The sequence below is a fragment of the Sardina pilchardus genome, chromosome 18, assembly GCF_963854185.1.
Source record: "Sardina pilchardus chromosome 18, fSarPil1.1, whole genome shotgun sequence".
Taxonomy (NCBI): domain Eukaryota; kingdom Metazoa; phylum Chordata; class Actinopteri; order Clupeiformes; family Clupeidae; genus Sardina; species Sardina pilchardus.
The window spans coordinates 17,730,190-17,746,512 of record NC_085011.1 but is presented as its reverse complement, the minus strand read 5'-3'; the positions used below and the strand labels follow the sequence as shown (position 1 = coordinate 17,746,512).

At 47.1% G+C, this 16,323-nt stretch overlaps 2 protein-coding genes across 3 annotated transcripts in view; one reads left to right on the top strand and one right to left on the bottom strand.

The window, feature by feature from the left end:
* The window catches only part of LOC134063471 (semaphorin-4G-like), a 37,517-nt gene extending 27,756 nt beyond the window's left edge, over window positions 1-9,761 (top strand). The window contains exons 11-17 of one of the 2 annotated variants that reach the window (XM_062518958.1): window positions 1,120-1,342; window positions 1,589-1,704; window positions 2,095-2,255; window positions 2,947-3,008; window positions 3,090-3,213; window positions 3,726-6,207; window positions 7,815-9,761. In XM_062518958.1, coding sequence (XP_062374942.1) covers window positions 1,120-1,342; window positions 1,589-1,704; window positions 2,095-2,255; window positions 2,947-3,008; window positions 3,090-3,213; window positions 3,726-4,746 — 1,707 coding nt within the window. In that variant the 3' untranslated portion in view covers window positions 4,747-6,207; window positions 7,815-9,761. The remainder of the gene's footprint in view (window positions 1-1,119; window positions 1,343-1,588; window positions 1,705-2,094; window positions 2,256-2,946; window positions 3,009-3,089; window positions 3,214-3,725; window positions 6,208-7,814) is intronic. The other variant, XM_062518959.1, reaches the window with a different exon arrangement.
* A 4,065-nt stretch (window positions 9,762-13,826) lies between these two features.
* znhit1 (zinc finger, HIT-type containing 1) lies at window positions 13,827-15,253 on the bottom strand. Its single transcript, XM_062519805.1, has one exon. The coding sequence runs from the start codon at window positions 14,756-14,758 to the stop codon at window positions 14,294-14,296; it is 465 nt and encodes a 154-aa protein (XP_062375789.1). The 5' UTR covers window positions 14,759-15,253; the 3' UTR covers window positions 13,827-14,293.
* Between the last annotated feature and the right edge of the window lie 1,070 nt (window positions 15,254-16,323).

Here is a 16,323-nt window from a genome sequence, read left to right as displayed (position 1 = left end):
GATCGAGGAGCCTTTTGAGTTGAGCGTGTATTGTGAGGCTTGAAGTTTGCTTTAGCATGCATGTGTGTATCTCCCTCTCTCTCTCTCTGTGTGTGTGTGTGTGTGTGTGTGTGTGTGTGTGACAAGGAACCTTTCGGTGCTTTTTCTAAAGTGTGAAAAGGGGAGAGCGAAGGCGTGGTCCTCAGTCATCTGCCAGAGAGATAAATCTAAGCCTCTTGACTTGGCGCTCGTGTCAGCCATTTCGCGCCAGACCTTTAAACGCTAAAGCCCCTATTGTCCTGCGCTCAGTTGGACTTGAACCCTGTGGAATGGAAATGCTCTATTCCATCAGTGCATTTCTTCTAATCTGTTCCTCAGGACCGGACTTGTCGTCAGCAGTGCCATAACTTCACTCTTAATGGAAGGTCATGAAGACCTAGTATTCCATGTGTGTATATATTATGGCTACTGTTGAAGCTTTTTAGCTTTGAGCTGGAAGTCAGACGATATAACAAGAGGCTCAATAGCCTCTGTGTTTTCGGAAGCACTATGAAGAGGGTTTGTGATAGAGAAAGCCCCAGAGCGTGCTCTGTTCTGGTCAGAGAGTGTCTGTTCTTTGATGGATCAACAGTGTCTTTCTGTCTGAGTAGTCAGTGCCAGTTTTGTCCTTTACTGTAGAAAAAAGAGCCCTTTTTATGTTTCTTAGTAAAACGCACAGGTAAAAGTTACTCAAAGGGGAAGGTGTTGTTTATTGTTAAATATCACCACCAGTGAGTGTGAGGGCTGTGCAAATTGCATTTGGTCTGTCACGGTCTGTTTTAATTCTTTAATATTCCCTTAAAGTTCGCTTGACATTTACATGAAATGCATTCATTTCTCCCACTAAGCTTCAGAGAGGACTATGGAGCCTCTATAAAATGCTATAACTGAACATGAGCATGCTGTGCTTAGAAATCACCAGACATGACATGAAGTTACATGACACAGCACAACGGACGTCTCCTCTGTTAGAATAGCACAGCTTATGACAGGACATGGCCTGAGGTGAACAGTTTAGACATGGTGCAGTGTTACGTGATATGAGGTGACATGACGTGACCTGACATATCTCTCTCTCTCTCTCTCTCTCTCTCTGTCCAGTGCATCACGGACAGACTGCGGGCCAAGGGCATGAACTCGTCCTTTGACCTGCCGGACGACGTGCTGCACTTTGTGCGCCGGCACCCGCTCATGTTCCGGCAGGTGCAGCCGCGGCTGCAGCGCCCCCTGCTGTTCAAGCGCAGCACGGACTACACCCAGCTGGCCGTCCACGGCCAGCCCGCGCTGGACGGCCACACGTACCACGTGCTCTTCATCGGGACAGGTGAGTCCTGTCTCATATTAATAACCCACCTTTGCCATCGCCACATGCAGTCTCCCACCTTTGCCACATGTATGTGTTTAGCCATTAGCCATTAGCATACACATTTCATTACTAATGATATAATGCTATATTATATCAGTGATATACATTGGATTAGTGCTTCCTGATGGTGTGCTTGCTAATGCATTGTGGGGTTTGAAGTTTAATCTTGTATGTATGTATGTGCGTCTGCATGCATTTGTGTAGATGAGGGGTGGCTGCACAGGGCTGTAGAGGTCGAAGGTCGTCTGCATATCATTGAGGAGCTGCAGCTCTTTGAGCAGGCCCAGCCTGTGGACAGTATCGTCATCTCCGGAGCTCAGGTGAGATGGGTGGATGATCAAAATCATAACCATATAACAACAATGCTAGAAGGAATTGTTCTTGCTGTAAGAATACTAGCTTTAGTAATATGTGTATTGTCATTAGTGGTTGTTTATGTAATTGTTGTTGGATGCACTACAGTTGTGGTGGTAGCAGTAGTAGTAGTAGTATAGTAGTGTAGTGTAGTTGTTAGGGGGCTGAATTGTACTTGTGTTTGTAGTAGTACAAATTCAAGTGAGTCAGCACCTAGGAAGTGGTCTCTGTGTCCTTCAACTGCAATTTTATGACCCGAGCCAGTGAGGGTACTGGGTCTCATTAATGCCCGTGTGTGTGTGTGTGTGTGTGTGTGTACGTGTGTGTGTGTGTGTGTGTTGTGGTACTCATTGCAGAGGAGTGTGTATGTGGGCTCTGCCTCCGAGGTGGTGCAGTTGCCCATGTCCACCTGTGGCAGGTACGCCTCCTGCTACGACTGTGTGTTCTCCAGAGACCCCTTCTGTGCCTGGGATGGGAATGGGGAGCAGTGTGTGGAGATCTCGACTCACTCTGACAGGTGAACACACACACACACACACACACACACACACACACACACACACACACACTCACACACAGAGACAACTCCAACCTAAAGAATGTACACAGACATGCATTCCAACATAAGGTATGCACTCATGTACTCAAGCGCATACAGTACATTGAAATGCACACACAACATACGCCCGTCTTTCAGCTCGTGTCAACGTGCCTCTCTTTGTAGTTCTTATCTGAGTGTTTCTATCTGGTGTCTCTGCCGCTGATCTCTTTGAAATGAACCATTCACAGCTAGAATGAATGGCCCTATGAAGAAATCCCTAGCCTACAGTACGTGTGCTGTACCACAAGAAATAATCTTACCATCGTGCTGAACTGCATGTTCAACGTCACCTCTATACACTAAAAATCTAGTGTTCTGTTTGGCCCTCTCGCTCTGTTAGACACCAGAAGGTCAATTGTTTTTTGTGCCGTTGACTACTAATATGACACAAACTGTCATGTTGTCGAGAAGAAATCATGTTTACTTCCTATATGTTCTCTTTACTTTCTTGCCTTGAATCTAAACAATCTGTTTCAGATTCCCCTGAACCTTTCTCTCTGTCTTTCTTTCCTTCTCTCTCTCGCTCCCTCTCTTTCTTTCTTTCTGTCTGTCTTTCCCCCTCTCTCAGTCTCCGAGCTGACACATCTGTTTTCTGTTTGTGTCCCAGGTCTAATCTGAGGCAGGACGTTCAGCAGGGGAACCGGGGTTGTGAGAACGAGACGGCAGATGGTAGGTGGCCATTTCACACCCGCACGGCTCCGCTGGGAGCTCTTTACAGACACCTCTCTCTCTCTCTCTCTCCCGCCTCAGCCTCAGCCTCAGCCGCAGAGCGGAGACCGGGGGACTTAGGACACCGTAATGGAAAAGGGACGTGGAAATGGGATGAGCTATGTCGCGCTCACATTAACTCCGGCCTGCAGTGGAATTACTCAAAGTGAAAAGCATATGACCCTGCCCCACTGGGATGCTCCCCTTTAAAGAACTCATAGTGCTGATGTGTCCACTTTACTGATTTCTCATTTTTGCCTGGAATGTGTATGGGACTTGAGTGTGCTTTAGTCTGTGAACGGAAATGAGCAGGGCTCTAATTCGCTCTCTGCAGTATTATGAATATACATATTTAGTGCATATGTGTGGAGCTCTACATTAAACTTTCAGAGCGCCCTCAGGTATTCATAAGCATTCTAGTGGTCATGCATAATGGCAGCGCATTTTCCTTACGGCCGCACATTACCCTTTTATCTGGTGCCTATTACCAGCTTGATATGAGCCAGCTTGCTACAAAGGAAATTTGAATGTAGATAGCTTTACTGCCACAATATCCCCCATAGAAAGGAGATAATATATGATAGCATGCTACCGTATACAGTATAATGGGATGGGATGAATGGCATGAATATCTCCATTGTGTTTCTAACGATCTCTTATCGGTCCTCTTCTGTCCAGTCTCGCAGCGCAGTCGCTCGGTGATGCAAGGGGACGACGTGCTGCTGCAATGCGAGCTGAGCTCCAACGTGGCGTTGCCGGAGTGGACCCTGGACGGCGCGCGTCTCCAGGGCTACGGGCTGGACTCGGGCTTCCGCGTGGGCACCGACGGCCTCCTGCTGATCTCCGTGCGGCCCGAGCAGAGCGGCCGCTACCGCTGCTTCGCCCTGGAGAACGGCGCGCGCGTGCCCATGGCCGCCTACGAGGTGGCCGTCCTCGCGGAGCGGCCGCCGGTGCACCCGGCCGACCCCGCCGCCGAGCCCACGCCGCCGCCCGAGGACCTCGGCGGGGGCGCGGAGGACCTGACCACCGAGCGGCCCGCTCCTCACACCTCCCGTCCCCCCAGCCAGAACTCCGCCACCTCGGCCGCCGGGCCCCAGCACCACTCCTTGACCCCTCCCCCGCCCGCCCCTCCCCTGCCGCCGCGCTCGGACTTCCTGTCCCTGAAGAACATGGAGGCCATGTACTTGTCCCTGGTGACCATCCTGGGCGGGCTGTGCCTGGTGCTGACCGTGGTGCTGCTCTACGTGGGCTTCTGCGTGAGCGGCCGGCGGGGGAAGTACTCGCTGTCCCGCGCCCAGCGCCTCCGCGGCGCCGCCGCCACCGCCACCGGCGCCCTGGAGCTCCGCACCGTCTCCTCGCACTGCAACGGCACGTGCCGGCCGGGGAGGGGCGACGCGCACCTCGACGGGCTCCTCCAGATCGTGCCCGGCGAGGGCCAGGCCTCGCCCAACAAGGAGCACCACGCCTCGCTCCCGCCGGCGCCGCCCTTGCCGCCGCCGCCCGCGCCCGAGGCGGAGTTCGCCAACGGCCTGGCGGCGACGCTGCCCAACGTGCTGAGGAAGATGAACGGGAACAGCTACGTGCTGCTGCGGCAGAGCGAGTCCGAGAGCACCTCGCCGCTCTACTACTCCTTCACCGAGGAGCTCAGCCGCATCCTGGAGAAGAGGAAGCACACGCAGCTGGTGTCCACGCCGGATGAGAGCTCGGTGTAACCGCTCTGCCCTTTCACAGTGCCCCTGTGTGGTGGGAGGTCTCAACTGCACCCCCCCACACCCCAGCTGTGAGAGATGTCAAGAGGTGGGAATTTCATGACTATTTTAAATTCAAACCCTCCTTAGCCCTGGATTAAGAGGTCCTGCACTGACTGAATTCATGACAAGTAAACTGGGCACATGTTCAGTGTAAACTGTGCACATGTTCAGTGTTTATTTGTCAAACACAATTGACATACTGTACATTAACACCATTTGCCCCTCCAATTGTGGGCTCAAATGCCAACTACAACTACAGAGACTTGGAGAACAACCTTCTATGGAGTATCTACCTCAGCCGTCAGCAGTAGCCCGGCCACGTTCCTCATCGTCCATAAAGAAGGCCGAGACGTAGGGAGCCCGAAGGGTCACCAGAGGCTCAGCCGCGTATAAAATTACCACTACAAAGGCGGCTGTCCTCTGAAACAGCCTCAAAAAGCCACGGCTATGGACTGAGCAGAACTTTGCCCTTAGGGAGCGTTCGGGCGGCACCAGGACTTAGATGGGGCCAGGGGATGAAAGGGAGGCTCAGGCTTGGCTGAGAGAGGCGGCCCCTACTTTACTCATCCACTCGCAAAAATGGAGGCAGCTGGCCAAAAAAGACAAGCAAGACGTGCTCCGTGTCCAAACAAGCAGTCTGCAATATGATGTCTTTGCTCTTTTTTATATGTGTCTTATGAAATGTGCTTCTTCTTTTGCCCTTGTAATTTATGATGACACAAACCATACTGATATCAACTAAGATAAACTGCCAACTAACGTTGTGATAGATCTACCTAAACATTTTTTAAAGAGACCTATTTAGCAGAGAAAGCCTTTGTAAATAATGACCTTGTCCTTGACGTCTGAGCAAAACAAGAGACTTGGGTACTTAACAGTATTAATCTTTTGGATGCACTTTATAAGTTCCGGCCTTGGGTTACTCAAGCGACAGTTGGTCAGTGAAGTGACATTTTTGACACAACATTCACAACTGTTGCCAGAGTATTATTATGGGATGGAGCAGCAGCACCAACACTGATCAGAACTGTTTCACCCAAAGGGTAAACTAATTCTACAGGAGCCACCTGATATCGACAACACCTCGCCTGGACTTATATCAGCAAGCCACTGGATCACGTTGAGCTTGACACATCAAGCCACTAACACTATGTGGGATCTCTTCCACACGGGAGTTTTGTGCATTCTGGGTAATCTGCCACTAGATCTACAGACCACCTAGGCGGCCAGAGACTCTCTCCTGTAAAAGGAAAAAGAAAACATCCCTCCTGTCTGTACGTCCGTGAGATCAGTCCTCTGCACGCACCTTTTCTATCCCTCCCTCCCTCCCTCCCTCCCTCCCTCCATCCCATCCTGAAGTGGGGGGATCAGCGGCGACTTGGTTTCCATAGCAACTGCAAGTAATGGAGGTAAGCAGATGTTGACCTGCCAGCTTTCCCCCCTTCCAAATGAACTCCTTGGCGTCTCCCTGCTCTTGCCCTGTCAGCTCGGAGCCCTCCGCTCACGCTGGCGAGAGGAGCTCTTGTCACGCATGTATCACAGTTCACCGGCGGCGTTGGGAGGAGAGGGTGGGGGTGGGGGTGGGGGTGAGGGAGAGTAGCAGCTATGGATAATTTGGCAGTGTCGGCTCAGTAGACTGGTTGGAAGGCTGCTACGGCGCTTGTGTTGTGTTGGCAACTGGCCAGATATCATCTCTCTCTCTCTCTCGCTTGTGCACGCTTCAGTGCACTTTACCTGTTGTACTCGGCGTGTTTGGAGACATGGAGGGCTTGGCACACTGTTACTCAGGGAGGGTAGAAGGCGGCGGGAGTGATTAAGCCTGATCTAGCGAGCTGTGTAGCTCCCCCATCTCATAGGGCCGGGCCCCATAGCCATACTCCCCCACATCCATCCATCCGCCTCATACGCGTCCTATACTCACACATGTTTTTTGCCTTGTTCTGATAGCGGAATTCTTTCTTTTCTCATCACTGACATTTTTCTTCACCTTCATTTTCGCTTGCTTTGATTTTTTTTGTTGTGCTTTCATTTCTGTTTTCTCTTTTCCACCAATCTGTTTTTTTTCTGTCTCATTCTGACTTCTGCAGTGTCTCTTCTTCTCTATTGGTTCTATCTGTCTGCATTCTGCTCCCTCCTTACCTCTCTCTCTCTTTCTCTCTCTCTGTTTTTCATTCACCCACTCTCTCTCATTGTTCTCTGTACTGATTTCTCACCGTGTTCCCAGCAGAGCACAAGGCCACTGCTTTCCTGCTAGCACACAAAGCAGCAGATTCCTTTATTTGATTTGATTTTTTTCTTCTCTTCTCTTCTCTTCTCTTCTCTTCTCTTCTCACTCAGCTGATATTTCATCCTGCCCTCCCCTATGGAGAGAGTAGTGTTCACTTCTCCCTTTGAGACCTGCAGCTTGGGGATGTGAAGGATTGAACACGTGTGACTCAATCAGACAAGCCATAGCGTGCCCAGGAAAGACATCTTACTGCCTGATAAGTACTATACAGACTCTGATGAGGCTTGGAAAGAAACCGAGATCCTTACAAATCTTTTTGTGGGACTTGAAAGACAGATGTGAAACGAACAACAATCACATCTGGTTTGAGCTCCATTGGTTGACATAGGCACCTACCGTTCTAAATGAAATCTAGTACACTCAGATTCATTGAACTGCCTACCCGTGTAATTGAGTGGTGTTTGTTAATAGCAGTGTGCTCTTGCTCATCTTATACTGCAAACCATGTTGTGTCATAGAACCATCTCTCTGTAATCTGTAACAGAGTACTCTATTAAATAGCAGATTAAATGGGATCCATTCACATTTTAGCAGAGTGTTCTGAGGCATGTTTTAGCGGGACGCCTTTCTTATCCACATGAAAGTGAAAATATGAGACCCATTTGGTCCCAGTTGCATATGACAGGGGAGCATCTGTTTTTGAAGTATGTGTGTGTCTGTGTCTGTGTGTGTGTGTTTGTGTGTGTGTGCACGCTGACATAACAGGACTGTTTCTGTGTTCCCTCACAGATGTGAGGAGTTGGGTGCATCTGAGACACTGGCCAGAGGGCACCTGAGACCACGGACCAGCACTGGAGAACGGCAGAAGGTCTCGGCCCTCAGCACGTCCTCCAAATACACCAGACCCGCCTGAGAGGAGAGACCCTCCAGCGAGCTCTGTGGAGCCACAGCCACAGGCATGAGAGGATGGTCACGTACTGGATGGTTCATTTCATGGACAGACTGTGGCTGAATGGGAATTGACAGTATTTTAGATGGACATGACGTTGCCATTATTATAGTTCCACACCAGAGGTGGAAAGTCCAGTTTGTGAGAGTAAGGGGGTATTCACACCGGCCTTGTTTAGTTCGATTAAAACGAACTCAAGTTCGTTTCTTGCTTGGTTCGGACCAAATAAGTGAACTAACGGACCTTCCTGGTGTGAATACGCCCTAAAGGTCCAGCTATGCATTTGGTCCTACAGTACCTGTGCACTTCTCACCAATTAGCTGACCTAAGATGCGTTTTTGCAAACATATAGGCGAATGTTTGCAAACTGTTTTCTGTTTGCAAATGTTCGCCGACAACTCAAGGCAAACATTTGCAAACATTTTGAGGAGGTAGTTCTGTGGAGCTAGGTATGAGTGGGACAAAGTGTTCCGGTTACAACATAATGTTTACACCGAATCGTTCAAATCTAACTGTTTGGAAAAAAAACATTCGCCATGAACTTTCGCCACTGTTTGCAGAATTTGAACGCACCTCTGGCTTAACAGTTATGCTTATTAAAATCAGCGGAGTTAGTGAATAGTTGGATCAAATATGTGAGAAGACCTTTTAGTCTCTGGAGCTGGATCTGTCCACCTCTGTTCCACATGCCCTCACACAGACACGTCTCCTCCCCCAGTCAGATGCTCAGTCTGCCCACCACTGTGGCTTTGATGTGGATATCTAGTCTTCTTTACAAAAGAACAGTATTGATATTTATTTTGTGATTTTTGTTTTGTACTGTTTTGTTTGAGTCTCCATGTGTTTGTTATTTCTTATTTTTGTGATATTTGCAATAGTTAAACACTGATTTCATTGATGGTTGAGTTGAAAGTGCATGTCAGTCCTCCATGCATGCCTGTCACTGAGTTCACAGGAATGGGATACCTGAACAAAAATATGTCCAGAGGCATCATACAATACATTCTGTAGCTATTCTGTAGTATGTCCCTTTTGAGTATTATCCATTATTATTTATATTTGGTATCAAAACACATTCCTATTTTCAGCTCTCACCTATCAAAATTCCCTCACTAAATATTTCTGCAAAATATGTAGCTGGTTTAAGCACACAGACCGATGGTAATAACCTATCCACTAGATGATGACATAACACGTCTTATAGGAGTTATCCTTACAGGCCTCTGGTAAGATTTGTCTTGTTCACATGATAGTTTGTGGGCTTAATGGAAGCTTAGAGTTACTCTAGTGAAATCTCCACTCTCCCTTACCACATATAAGATCCCTCAAAAAGAACAACACAAGGGTTTGTCTTGATGGATACCAATATACTGGTCCATAATCCTTGCAGTAAAGTCACTAGAGGCTGGACATTGATACTCATTTCCTGAGAGGCTAGCTGTGGGAACGAATGCTCTTCAACAGAGGGGGGAGCAGAACAGGCGGAGAGCAATTAAACATTTGGTCCACGAGGGAATCAACGACCACAAGCTATGTTCCTTGTCTCATTTTCTCTAGGCAAGCCAGGGCCAGCACACTATGGCCAAATATAATACATAATTACGTGTATTACCCACTGCCACCACCCAACCCATAGACACACACTTGTGTTTCCGTGCTCTATTACAACATGTTAATACTCAGAGGTACAGTAGGCCTACGTCACTGAGGGGGCAGCGGGTGGGTGAGATGACTTCTCTGTTTACACTGCAGTTCAAGCAAATCCCGCCGTCTAATAAACATCTTAAACTTCAGCTTACTTTGGCTCTGTGTGTGCTTGGGGCTTTCTCGGTTTGAGTTTTACTTGACTCACTCCTGGGAAAGAGGAAGAAGAGGAGGAGGAGGAGGTCGGTCCATGTTTAAGGTTTCCAAGCAGAGCCTCCAACCCTGCTGCTGGAGGTGCACCCTGGGCTGGGTCATGTTCCACTGAAAAAGGCCACTACACTGTTGCTAATGTAAAGAAGGTCACGCCATGCGGGAAAGGTAAGCCCTCTGACGAAGTTGGACAATGCCCTCCCCACACGCTTCATTCAAACTGCTGGGCAATATAAATAGGATGCCGTGGTGCAGGAAACACTTTCCGTGATGGCGTAACGATGAGGGAAGTGGGCGGTGGCAAAGCACTTGAAGTAAGCCAGGCATATAGCCTACATGGTGCCTCCCTCACTCAGGGTAAACAGAAACTTAACCTGATGTAATGGAATTGTGAGTTGTATCTTAGGTCCAGCTGGGACAACTTGTACTGCTTGGTAAAGAGTAGCTATACAGCTAACTTGTTCCTTAATGTGATGTATGTTATTTTTTCCCTGTGTGGGCGTAATGATAGAAAGAATAACATACTTGGGTGTAGTTCATTTTCAGTTTAATTTAAATGTGTATGCACCTGTGAAAGTGGGACAAGTGCACCACCAGGGACCTCCATCCAAGGAAAACACTACTCATTCAACTATTAAACATCATGGGATGACGCACACACACACACACACACATTCAGATCACCAGGTCATAGGCAAGGCTGGTGTTCCGGCCCGGGTACTAGAAATTACACCTACACAGCACACCAAACCCACCCATGCCTGTGAGTCAACACTGATGGACCCTGGCCTGGGCTCTTGAGTCATGGCAGATAGGGGAAACACCAGATGGGGGGGGGGTGAGTATCAGACGAAACTCCCCTGGCTACAGGGACAATGAGGAGCGACCCGCTTTCATAGATGAAAAAGTCATGGATGTTGAGTCAGTTCCAACTAGGCAACACGCTGAAGAGATACCTGCTAGTCCATGACAAGGCAGTGGATTCACAGCCAGATAAGTTCACATCACAGTGTATTGTCCCTGCTGGAAACCCCCCCAGCAAGAAACCAGATGATACTGGTATATAGCTGGTTTTCTTCCAGCTATTGCTGGTCTTTGCTGGTGTAGCTTGTTAGGCCACCAGCTAGACATGCTGGCATGACCATCTGAGGAAGCTGGTCATGCTGGTGTGACCAGCCTGTCGTCACGTGTGGGATACAGCTGGTCTTGCTGGTGGTGACCAGCCTGCCAAGCTTGACATTGTTGGTGTAAGATGGTCATGCTGGTTTGCTAAAATGACCAACATAAGCTGACATGACTAGTAAAAACCAGCAATGTCGACATGCAACACTAATATGACCAAGTTGAGGTGGTACGACAATCAAAACCAGCTGAAGGTATGTTTTCACAAGAGTTTTGCTGGTCTAGTAGCTGGTCAACCATCAGGGTGGTCAAACAAGCTGGTTCACAAGCTGGTCAACCAGCAAACCACCTTAAGATGGTCAGGCTGTTTTTTTTTTTCAGCAGGGAAGATACCCCAAGTAAAGTGAGTCATGTTTTGTGTGATGTAATTCCATTGCAACTATCCAACACATACAGTAGACAATAGCGGTACTTCATGAATCCATGCAGCCTCCTCGCTGTGGTGAATTCATTGGAGAAGAACAGACTGGAAACAAAATCCTTAAAAGCCTCACACGGAATAACATCGAGCGAAGTGCTGCTGAAAATGATAACAGGAGTGTGAAATCCCACTGTGCTTCAGCACTGATGCCTACTACACACACATTGGCACACATACTCACCTGTTTTCCCCTCCAGTCTACAGACCCCGCTGCCCTCCATCGACTGAAGCCGAGCCGAGTGGATATCTGCGCAGGAGGCTGTGAAGGACCGTGGGACTTTGGCATCTCCAAAGCTGTCAATCAGCTGCCTCTCATTTATTTCCCCGAGGCGTCCTCTAGTGTGAAACACGAACAAGTGACCCCTCTCGATCCCTCTCTTCCTTTTTCTCACTCTTTCACCTACTCTAACCACGCGGAGAAACACGCGGCCTCTCGCACCCCTCTTGATGTATGCACAGTCACACTTTGCTGGAGACACATTTGGCCTGCTCTGCACCAGTGTTGTGTGTGTGTGTGTCTGTGTGTGTGTGTGTGTGTGTTGGGGTCATAACCAGAAGTGACAGCGTCGCTCACATTGACAGGAGACACCGGCTCTGCCAGATTCTCCTCCCCTCGGATAAAACAGGTGCTGCAGATTCCGTGCTGTCTGCACTAGTTTATGACTCAGTCTAGTTGAAATTCCACAGACGCAGCATGGTGGACTTGAGTGCTGGTGGAAATTACAGAAAAAGGAAGGATTTTTTTTTTAAAAAACAGGGTTTCAGACTAATCTCCTCAGTGCTTGGAATAGCGACCACTCACACACCCATCCCCACTCAAAACTCATTCTTTCTTTCTTTTTCTTCTTTCTCTCCCAGCTTCGGCTGCAGGGGATTAATTCTGTTTAAGACCTCCAACAGTGTAAAGTGAGACGTCCATGCTGAGAGGCGGCTACTCACACATACACACAAGAAAAATGGGCAGTGCCATGTCTTACACACTATGTAAAAGGTTGCAAGGCAACCATTAAAAAAAAAAAAGGAGGAGAGAGACAGGCTCAATTTAGATGTATCCACTGTGTCCAGGTATCTGGCCAAGGCCCATAATACTACATGGGATGGAGCCTGTCTGGTCGGAGGTGGGCTCCGCCCCACTGTGCAGGAACAGACTGCTGTATTCCACTCTAGTGAACAGGCCCAGTCAAGATGGATCAACACAGTTGACAGAAACTGATCATGCTGCCCCCCCCCCGACCCCCCACACACATCCCCACCTTGTGCGCTCCCTGTTCTACTCCTCTGCAGAGAGAATAAAACTGCTCAGTAGTCATACCCATTAATTCATTTCAAGGTTGTCGCAACAGGTAGACACAAAACCATAACAAGAGTCTCAAGTGTGCGCCAAACAAACACAAACAAGAGCTCCTGCTCTCCTTTCTCTACACTGCATTGTAACTGCTGCCCACACTTTGTGTGTGTGTGTGTGTGTGTCTTTGGTTTCTCCGACTTGCCAAGATTCAGCCCACCATTCAGGCTGAACCTGTGGTTTCCAGGCAACATGTCCCTCTCATTGTCAACATCAGCAGACAGGTCTGTCACAGCAACAAGTGTATGGTGGATCTTCCTCCGAAAATAATACAGGAAAAAAATACCTCCCTCCCTATCATTGAGCTCTGTTTTGACAGCAGTGACTAATGTGCAGTATGCTGATGGTGTGCCAGTGTTCAGAAGCCAAACAACCACTGAGAAATATGAGAAACAGCTTACTGTGAGCATAAACATTCAGAACTGTTTATAATTTAGGGAATTCTGGTGTAAAATATAGTCTGACCAAATTGTATTTCTTTTCTGGGAGATGGGTCAAGAGCAAATATGAATACATATAACCTATACCTTTTGTATACAGGCCAACACACTGTGTGGATTTGGCAGTTTGTTCAGAAGGGACCTTTGTACATGGTGCTGTGACTGTTTACAGCAAATTAGCCAAAGCTGCCTCCTGTAAAATATCTCAATAAATGTCCATGGACAGAATTCTGTCCTTGTGTTTGAGATATGCATTAGGCATGCAGAGTATGACACACTAATGATTAAGTGGGAAAATTAGCTCAGCCAAATAATTGGTCAATCAATGTTAAACCCTTGTCAAATATGACAAGTCTATGATGGGGGTATTACGCATTAGAAAATGAAATGTCAGCCAGATATAATTCTTACAGCCAGGCTGTGAACTGGCACGTTCTGAAAGTGCTGTAGTAAGCACAGATATTTTGCTTACTACGCCATCTAGTGGACTATCATTATAAGCAGATGAGTCCTGCACTAACTTATTGCAAACAAAAACGCGTTTTGAGAGCAGCGAATGGTTTAGGCCACATCAAGTTGTTGAAGACACTTGTTGTGACACTGATTCACATCACAACATTTCAATTTCCTGATGAAATATGTAGGCTAAATGCACCAACACCAGTTTAATGAGAGCAAAAAAAGTTATAAAGAAGAACAACGTCTAGTTAAGAAAAACAATATCAGTCATCACTTGCAAATAATTACTTAATAGCTTAAGCTACCCTATCTTTCCACTCTGAGAGGGCCTTTCATTTTATGGGCAAAGTTCAATGCGTTACACATCTGATAATTTCCAACCATCTGTTAGCCTAGGCCTACTAGATAACACTCGGCTGATGCAGGTAGCTGCGTGTCACAAGCAAATAATGTAGGCAGCAATGCATGAATGCACTTTAATGCAAAAAGACTGAACATTACTGTATCAAATTATCTGACTCTCGCCTGGGGTTTGTTCCAAGAAGGCAACACACTTCCAGGTCATTTTCGCTATGGCCACACAAGAGTGTCCAGAAAACAGTAAGACAAAAACAGAGCTCAAACTGTCCATTTGAGACATCGAGTCTCATGGTGTGTGCCAAGGCATCGCACACAACAATATCGAGCCCCGCACGACACGCAAGTGTAGTTAGAGGGGAACCCGCAGACGGCGCAAAAATGACGCTGTGGCATCTTCGACGGCTCGGCGCAGGCAGTCAGATAGTTTGGCCCATCGTTCTCGCTTAAGTCCTCCTCCTCCAGGAGAGCCTGGAAGTTCTTACGAAACCGCTGTTTGAAGTGATCACCCCTTGTCTTTCTTCTCCGTTTGCCCGCTGATTCATCGTTCTCGTCGAATTGAGGTAGCCGCTTGACTAGCTGCGGGAGACTAGCGTGTGGGTCATCCTGAAAATTATCCTTTTCCAAAGCCTCAAGTTGGCGGTTTAAACGTCGTTGTCGCGTGGCACAGTCCAGCACCCGCCTCTGGCCCGGATCTTGCGAGCGTACAGCAATCTTCTTCTCCATAATTATATCATGGACAAATAAATCTATATTACGCACGCATCGTACACATCTCCTGAACCAGGGCTCAGGGAAGAAACCAGGAAATGACGTCTCTTCTGTCCGTCAGAAAAATATTCTCGAGGTGAAACACGAGTCTGAAAGTTTACATTTTGCCCTTTAACAGTAGGCAGTTTCCACGTTGATAGGGAGTAGAGATGCAAGGAAAGATCTTACATTAGTTAAAATATTAAGTTAAGTTATTAGTGCACGGAATGAAGCGTGATACAATGGAGGCTTAGCCTACAGTAGGCCTAGCCAACACTCACCCTCAAGCTGGACTGAGTTTACGATGATAGCCAGACTGGCATTAGAACCATATTCGACCGTAAGCGACAGACGTGTAGCCTACTTAACAGGCTGTGCTGTCCAGGTCGCTAACAAAGCAAGGGTGGATTTTTCAAATATATTAAATCTGTTGTCAAATCTTCAGTCAGAATATTTGAGCCGAATGATATGACAGCTATATAGCCTACTGCACCATTTGAAATCGGAGGAAGTGAGCAGTGTTGCAGTTGAGCTGGTGGTGGTGTCAGTCAGTGTATGGTAGCCTATGGCCAGTGTTGGGAAGGTTACTTTAGAAATGTATGTGTTACAGTTACAAGTTACCCTGTTTAAAATGTAATAGTAGTGTAACTATTTGAATTACTTTTTCTGAGTAACGTAACTAATTACTTCTGATTACTTTTTGATTACTTTTCCGATTTTTTAATGATATATATAGTCCCCAAATCCATGCAAAGATTTCGGCCTTGGTCTACAGGCTGCCGAGCGGTTCTGTACAAGCGCACAAGGCAGCAAGGGCATTCAATACATGAATTAGCATCACATTTTTTGTGAGGATAATATAATGATAATCATAACACGTTTACAGGCAGGCATGTAGGCCTACGCTGATGGCGCTGTAGACGTGATAGAGCCTTCAGATCAGAAAGTCCCGTATCAAACTATGGCTGTGGAGGGAAACAGTTCTTTTTACATACAATATTCTTTGCAAGGTTTTGCTGACAATATTGAGATGTAATTCAAATTGTAATTTTGAAACATTTCAAAAGTACCCGTAATTGAATTACAAACTTTTCTACAGTAACTGTAATATATTACTGTTACATTTATTTTGTAATTAAATTACGTAACTCAATTACATGTAATGCGTTACTCCCCAACACTGCCTATGGCTCTACTGCATAGACCTGAGGTGCTCTTTTAATACAATGGAAGTCAATGGAAGTGTAAGAGAGTCACTTGTTTGTTGCACATATCCGATCTAAACACACATTTTATGGTTCATAGTTGAATTTATCCAAGTAATTATTGCAACAAAAACAGCATACTACTCATAAATAAATCTTATTTAGAGAAAATAAACAAATCAAGCAAATTATAGCCTACACACAATTGACTGGTCATCATACATGCAGCAAGAGTATTTTACATAATTGCCCTCTTTGGCAGTTCCCACTGATGTAGATAAAGAATGATAAGGCGGCAACAACAGGATATCCAGTGTTAGTTATAGATCAGTCGGA

Bases quoted from the DNA above. Each gene is read 5' to 3' on its own strand.
- znhit1 (XM_062519805.1), bottom strand. From the start codon at position 14,758: ATGGAGAAGAAGATTGCTGTACGCTCGCAAGATCCGGGCCAGAGGCGG.